Here is a 7,768-nt window from a genome sequence, read left to right as displayed (position 1 = left end):
GTGTTCTTTTATTTTCATATTTCTGATTAGGCAAACAACATAATGAAAGCCTCACTCCTTATTCTTTCGTAAGAATGTATGACTCACCACTTATGTAAGCCTTATACAGGAGTTGGTCATAGCTCCACTGATGATACTACATTCTAGATTGCAATTAGTGCAAGGCTTCAACATCCCTGTTCTGTACCATAAAAATAGTGTGTTCTCTCCACTTACATGTTACTAGCAGTGTGGCTTTGGGAGTCTAGGAAAAGCAGATAAGCTATAGGGAACTATGATACACAGCTAACAACATAAAATTATAGGTGGATTCTCCAAAGAATTCAGTACTGGCATTGCTTTTCCTTCTCCCTCTCTTAAATGGATAAACAGCTTGGAGTGTCTGTAGAGTTCAAAACTAACAGGCTTTCAGGAACAGATTATGGGTAAGAACAGTGGGATTTATTTTGTGGCCTATCACCACCTCGTCTTTGATCACGTAGCAATTAATATGGGATAGCAACACTGAAACAGCATGGTTATCCCATTGTATCATTAATTGGCAGAGCAAAGTCTATTCGTGAGCCTTTGTTGCATATTTTAAAGCCCTAACAAATTTGGTTTTAAATGCATGGTCATCCCTGCTGTCTGAAATGAAGAGCTCAGCTCTGATTATACCTCCCTTTTCCTTTAATCTGTCAGTGTTTGTTTCATTTTAACACAAACTTCTTGAAACTAGTGAACAGAGCAGGCTGGAATTTGCTTCTTTCTCAGAGGAGTGGCCTAACTCTTCTCTGGACTTTCTGTCCAGGTTCCGTATTTTCTAGCTTGATTACTCAGCAATTTCTTCTTTCTGGATAAAGGAGCTGTTTTTGATTTTCTGAGCACAGTGTGATGCACTGCAGTCTTCATGATGGCTTTTGCTGGTTGGGAGCAAAAAAAAAAAAAACGCAAAATTGTTTCACTTGCTTCATAGCAGCTGCCTTAGAACCATTTTATAAAGAAAAGAGGATGAACCTTGCATGAGAGGGGTTAGATTTCTTTCTGCTTCTAACGTTAGAGGCAGCAAAAACAGAGTTACCGATGAAATCTAAGAATTATTAAGGCAAACTTTACCTTCCCAATCTTAGCTAAAGGAACAGGACTGTACCACATCAGCAATACCATGCGAAGTAGGAATGTTGACATCACCCCAGAGCCTAGAATAGCAATCCCATGAGGGGAGGGTAGATGGAGAGAGCCACTGAGTTAGTAAGCGTACATTCAGCATTTAGCTTGAATGTTGGAACGGGGAAATGGCCTTAAGTAGCAGAGAGGTTTTACTGTTTATCTAATATATAAATATCTTTCCCAAGGGAGGGAAAACTCCCAAGTGCAGACTAGCCAGCACATCCTGACTCCAAGGCATGTGCCTCATTGAAGTCCTTCAAAAACTGGACTGTCTGTGTTTTGCGTGATAGTTTTCTGCAAACTACAGTTGCTGAATTCATGATCTAGACAAGAAGGTGCCATATTACCTTTGTTTTTCCAACTAGGATTCTTTGTACTCTGCAAGCATTTCCTGAAGCATTTCCAAAAAAATTGTGACAGATTTCTTGCCTTTCCCCCTGAAGACTGAACCAGTCAGATGGCAGAAAAAGAAAGCAATAAAATATCTCAACCAAAGTCTCTGAGCAATTTATAGCAGAATTCAGATCTCCCTGCTCTTACAAAACCAAACAAACAGATTGTACCACATTTTAAATTGTCTCCGTGCCTACACTGCCTAACTTTATTCCTTCCCAGTTTTTCCTCGTGGTTTAATTAATGGATTGGACAAGTATGGTAAAGTTTCTACAGGGTCTCTTAACATCTCATCTTTTCTCCAACTTAATATATCATATAAGAAAGCACAGCCAAAACCAGCACAAGAGGAACTGCATCATTCTAGATCATTCTTCTCATTGAACCACTGATGTAAATAGGTGACTCCAAAACTAATGTCTGCTATTTATTTCCATGGAAACTACAACAGATACAATGAGTACAATACCATTATTTGATAGTGATTTTCAGCTACAAAACCCTGTTTTTCAATATAGTCACTCACCATTAACTATATGTTTTCACCAGTGCTGAACAAAAGCTTCCATGCCATGCTCATAAAAATCTGCACCAGGGGAGGTGACCCATTGTTTGGCAGCTGCTATGACAACATTGTTACTAGGAAAATGTAGCCTATGTAATCCATCTTTCATTGGCCTGAACAGATGGAGGTCAGAAGGGGCCAAATCTGTACTACACAGTTGGTGTGGTGGGACAGCCTAGACAAGATGGGCAGGTGTGCTCCACAGACTTCAAACTGGTGTGGGAACCTGGTGTTACTGTGTTGCAAGAGAAAGGTTCTCTTCTTCTCTAGCTAGACTCAGGAAGTTTGAGCCTTTAGTTTAGCTAGCATTGCAATGTAGTGGTCAGAGTTGACTGTCCAGGTTCCAGAAGGATCACCCCTTTCCTATCCCAAAAGGGAGTGCACTTCACCTTTTCAGGCCTTTGTCTTGAACATTTTCTTAGATGATGAATTCACACGCTGTTCAATAGATTCTGAAAAACTTGCACATGGTGTTCTTTCTGTTCCTGTATGAGCATTTGTGGGAGCCACCTGGAGCAAACTTTGCAATATTCCAGTGTTGCCACCATCATTTCCAACATATTGAAGCTGATGTTCAGCTCCTTACACAGTTTTCTGGTTGTAATCCTCTGATTTGCACAGATGAGCTGATCAACACGCTCTTCATTTCACAGTGTGACAGCTATGCACGGCTGTCTGGAACACAATTTGTCTTTCATCACTGAAATGCCCCACGCACCACCTCACTGTGCTCACATCCCCTCTGTGGTGTCCATAAGCATTCAACAAGCATCAGTGAGTGTCAGTGAGTGCAATTTTTTCTGCATGGAGGAATTCAGTGACAAATCTTTGCTTCATGCACACCTCCATGTCAGACCCCATTGTGTCAGACTATCTCTCTGCTGCTATCTGTCACAGAACAAAAAACTGTGATGGAATATTTGTGGGAAGGTTCAAGCTCTACTGTCATACATCAACATCTGCCTCTGATGTAGCGGGCCAACATAATAAAATAGGAGGTGTTACTTTCAGAGCAGCCTTTGTATATCTATTCCTCAACACCTTCTCTATCCAGGAGTGAAAATTACTTAGACTGGTATTGCTAGTATTTGACATCAGAAACACAGCACTATGCAAAAGAGATGCAAACAGGGTATTAGTCCACCAATTTTATTATTCATCTACCCAGTCCTTACCTTAAAAATAGCATTATTTGATGCTGGAGCAAATTGTTACTATTTTGGGGGAAAAAAAGAAGAAGAAAAAAAAAAAAAAAGGTACCAGTCTTTAAGACTGGTTTGTCAAGTGAATTTCAAATGAATTACTTAAGTGCTGCTTCCATGTGACAGCTTTCCCTGAAGGACACATCCCATAACAACAACTATCACACTGATTTTTCTACTTACGTGATGCCTTGCTGGACATCTTTTTCCCTGATGAAGTACGACTTACCTTTTAACAACTACTAAAAATGACTGCCTTCACCTGTCTCCATGGTTTTTGAAAAACACGTCCCAAACCGCATTTCGAGTTCAGGCCAAAAATAGAGCCTACAAGATTAATCTTACACAGTAATAGGCTCTTTTCAGGAACACTACTCACCTGTATTTGTCCTTTCCATACAGCAATATCAATAAGCACACAGAAATTGGTGAAAGATTAACATTCAGTGACTATTTCAATCATGCACACACAGGATTCCACACGACATGCATTTTAGTTCTGATGAAGGCCAATGTCAAAAGCTGAGGTCCTCGAGGAATGGCAATCAGCCCATCAGTGTCAGCAGAGCTGGAAAATTCAGTCCTGAAGACTGAGTAGCTTAGAGAAAGGAAGAACTGAAGGGTTTTATGAACAACAAAAATTCTGTGAAGCCCTTTGGGAAATCGTGGCCCTCCTGCTGTAGCTTCATGAGAAGAGATTGCACTATTAGCAAGACAGCAAAAGTTAGTCAAGTTTAAGAAACTCTGGAATCAAAAGCAGACCATGTCACCTGTGTATAAACAGGTATGGGTGAATATAATCTGAATCCAGGACTTCCAAATTTAACAGTCCTATTCTGTACCACTTGACTTGCCAGGATAATATTTATCAGCTGTAGCAGACTCAGTTCTCCCAGTGTATCCCACTGAGAAGAGGTTGAGCCAGAGCACTTATTTATGGATTTTAAAATACTTTGCCTTATTGTAAATCCCTGTTTCTATCCTATCTGTCCATTCAGTGTATTGCTAACATTTCTTTTGTGGTGGGGCATTATGGTTCAGAAGATCAACCACCTATCACCTGCAGCAGAGCCTCTAGATCAGAATTTAGTTTTTATACTAGAGAAGTTTTGTACAGTCAGCATGCTCAAGAGTTTAGCAAAAGGATGAACTAAGGAGAATAAATGCTTGGAAGAATATAAGGCAGGAAAAGGATGGGAAGGGGTGTAAAGCACCTTAATAACCAATGCTAGAGCTGCCTCCCAAATATTTACAGTGTGAAACAACAATTTTTTTCCTTCTATTTAAGCACTTATTGTTTCATGCTGAAATGGCTCTTTTTAATAAGATTTAACTTGATTACAAAATTAACATCTGTATTTTGATCTTTGCTTTTCTCCTTCCTGATGAGGTAAGAAAAATTAAAAGATAGAAGCCTTCCACATGAAGTTATTTTTGTAATCACACACAAAGTAACAAGCACTCACTGCAGCACTGGATGCTTAGGAAATGGAAAAGGTGAAATAAAAGCTTTTGAAAATATTACATGCCTATAAGCCATCTGAAGGTAAATGTATCTGACTGCAAAATCATTAGTCAGGAACTGCTTCGTATCTTTTTTAAAGATATGAAGTGAATTGATTTTACACAGGTAAAGAAACAAAGTCAGATACAGCATCTATTCCAGAATAATAATAGGATTATTCTTAAATAACTCTTTCACTGTCTTGGCCATCCCAGAACAACTTTCACCTATAAGTCAGTCTGTAGACCTTTAATCTCTCACATTTTTTTGAGACAAAATACTTTAAAATATACTCGCATTGAATATTATACTAATATTCATTCACCCTTTTAAACATCCACTAGTACTGGGAAAACCTAGCTGCAAGGGCACATTATTTGAAGTTGCACGAAAAGCAGACTTGCACTTAAAGATCACTGGAATCATTTAGTCACAGTTACACTACAAAGCTAAAGACGGCGTCTCCACTCCATCCTCCCCCCGCCCCCCAGCTTAGGAAGACTTCCAGAACAGATTTTTATTTCTACTTTTTTTAATAAGTCCATAAAATCCAAGGATTTATAAAAGCACATGCAGGTCCATTTACATCAATAGATCATCAGTAAGAAGCTCCAAACATTCCTTGGTATAGGAAAAATGTCTTTAAGACTGAAAGTAGTACATAAAACAGGACACCAGAACTCATAGCTAAGGTGCTAAGCTTTGCTGATGCGAATTCCTCGATTGCTCCTGGGGCATGGATAGAGATGCATGTTGTGGATGACACCAAAACCCAACTGAAATCCTCTATAGCTTTGGAGAGAACAATAGGATTGTATTAACTCTTCTATTGATCCGTTTTAAGTCCTAGCAACAGACCTACAATTTTCTAAGCATTTCTGCAATTGCAACATGGATGCCTGATTCTTCAACAGTCTGTTGTCTCCAATGCCAGCCTGTGAAAAGCTAACTAATTAGTTATTTAAACAGTGAAGCACCACTTTTTGCAAATCTCCGCAGATCCTTTAATACAGAATAAGAACAGAAGAAAAAGCCATTGGAAGTACTTAAAGATCACTCTTCTTTAGCAGTTTGTAACCCAGTTTGTATTCTTGCGTCACCATTCACCTTCCAGTGTTTGTACTTCAAATAAAAAAAAAACAGAACTCAGATTTCCCTTTTTTCAATACCTTAGAGACAGTGAGGATATTAGGCACACCTAACTGTTCCTACTTCAAGTTATAGAGTAACTTAATGTTGCTGTGAAGATGTGCAAGACTCTCATTTTTCTCTCACAACCTATCCATTTTCCCCCCCAATATTTCTTTATTTAGCACACCAAAGCTCTAACATAGCACTTGGGTTTGCTACAAATAATCAGTTTCTCCCTTCTTGGAAGAAAACAGTTACTAGAATTTATCTGACTGGCAGGAAGACTGAGATTTTCTCCATCTACCTATCTTCAGAATAGACAGGAGCATACACAAAAGTTATAGGTCACACTAGGACTGTGTAAACACATGATTATATTCAGCAAAATACAGTAAAATCATTCCTCCTCTGACAATCTTTCCTTGTAAAAGACCATGCGCTAACATGGAACTGGAAAATTTTCTATATAGAAATCAGTGAGACTTACAAATTTCCAATGGGATCTCAATCATCAGTCCACAGCCTGTGACAAACACAACAGTTACTGTTATCTCACTGGTAAGAAGTACTGCACTGAGCAACTGGCCATGGTGTATAGTACTATGACTGAATCAATGGTTAAAGGGTGAATTATTTTTCCATAGTTCTATCAGTTTTCCATCAACTGTCAGGCTTCTTATTTTTGTGATTAAACCTCTGTGGGAATAGATTATTTTCCAAGTTAAGTAGCAATGTAAGTCACACTGTATTTGTTAGATGCTAGCAACAATGAAAGCAGAAACATTAAAAGCAAATTCTCACTACTAATGAAAGCTTCTTAATGATTTCAATACTCTTGTCAGTACAAGTGAATCTCTCATGTTGATCACAATCTTTTTTTTTTTTTTTTGATGCTACACTGTGTGCCCAATAACCTCTTAAGTAACACAGAGAAAAGTTCTTGGGATTTCACAGAAATCAAATAAACGCCCACGGCAACATCCATGGCTCTTACAGCAGTAAAAAGTCAGCACATACTCTTCATCCCATCATTTCTTTTAAAGAAAAGGTGATATTTTGTATTGCTTCACCTATGAGGTAGGTTGCACTTCCATACAAATAGCTTAAATTGGAAATGAAGCCAGCACTAAGCTTGCAGTGAGTGCTGCATCACTGTCTGCTCAAGTCATTTATTAAATCACAAACACAAATTCCTCATTTCAAAAGATAAATAGTAAGTCTTTGACAGCAGAGCGTTGGCCAAGTGCAAACTGGTACCTTCTCCTGACAGAGGTCAGCGGAATTCTGGCTTCAGCCTCCAGACACCTTCACCATTTGGGTTCCTATGAAAGGTGCAGAGATTGCGCAGGAGTTCTCTAAAGACACAAGACTGTGCTGCAGGCAGTTTGGACTCAAACTCCTGCAGTATTTCCTGAGTACTAGCCTCACCATCCACACGGGCCTGGAATGCAATGAAGTTCCGCACATCCACCAGCAATTCATCGTATTCTGTTGAACCTGGGGCTGGAGCTGGTGCTTGGTGAAGATTCTCATCTCCCTCGTTCCCTGTCCTTTGTGGTAAAATAAGGTGGTTTCTCGCCCTCATCTTAGCTAATAATGATGAAGAATCTAATACACTAGATGATTCTCCAGTTTCTGATTTTCCATCAAAGTGCCCATTGGTACTATTCTTCACATTTTCCTTCTTCATTGTATCTGCATCCTACAAATGAACATACAGACCATGTATTTTGAGATCCACAGAATCTGTTTAACAAAATCTGCTTGTTGTTTAGACTTAAATAACATATATGAGCACATTTGTAATACACAGCAAAGAGGCAG

At 39.0% G+C, this 7,768-nt stretch overlaps 1 protein-coding gene across 1 annotated transcript in view; it reads right to left on the bottom strand.

Moving 5' to 3' along the window:
* Window positions 1-5,327: 5,327 nt before the first annotated feature.
* Window positions 5,328-7,768, bottom strand: part of ERCC6 (ERCC excision repair 6, chromatin remodeling factor) — a 46,198-nt gene continuing 43,757 nt past the window's right edge. Inside the window, exon 22 of the mRNA XM_042818457.1 lies at window positions 5,328-7,646. Within this exon, the coding sequence (XP_042674391.1) occupies window positions 7,218-7,646 (429 nt within the window). The 3' untranslated portion in view covers window positions 5,328-7,217. The remainder of the gene's footprint in view (window positions 7,647-7,768) is intronic.

The sequence above is a fragment of the Centrocercus urophasianus genome, unplaced genomic scaffold, assembly GCF_019232065.1.
Source record: "Centrocercus urophasianus isolate 14NV4802_14NV808 unplaced genomic scaffold, USGS_Curo_1.0 seq_17, whole genome shotgun sequence".
Classification (NCBI taxonomy): Eukaryota; Metazoa; Chordata; class Aves; order Galliformes; family Phasianidae; genus Centrocercus; species Centrocercus urophasianus.
This window is presented reverse-complemented; position numbering and strand designations above follow the sequence as displayed.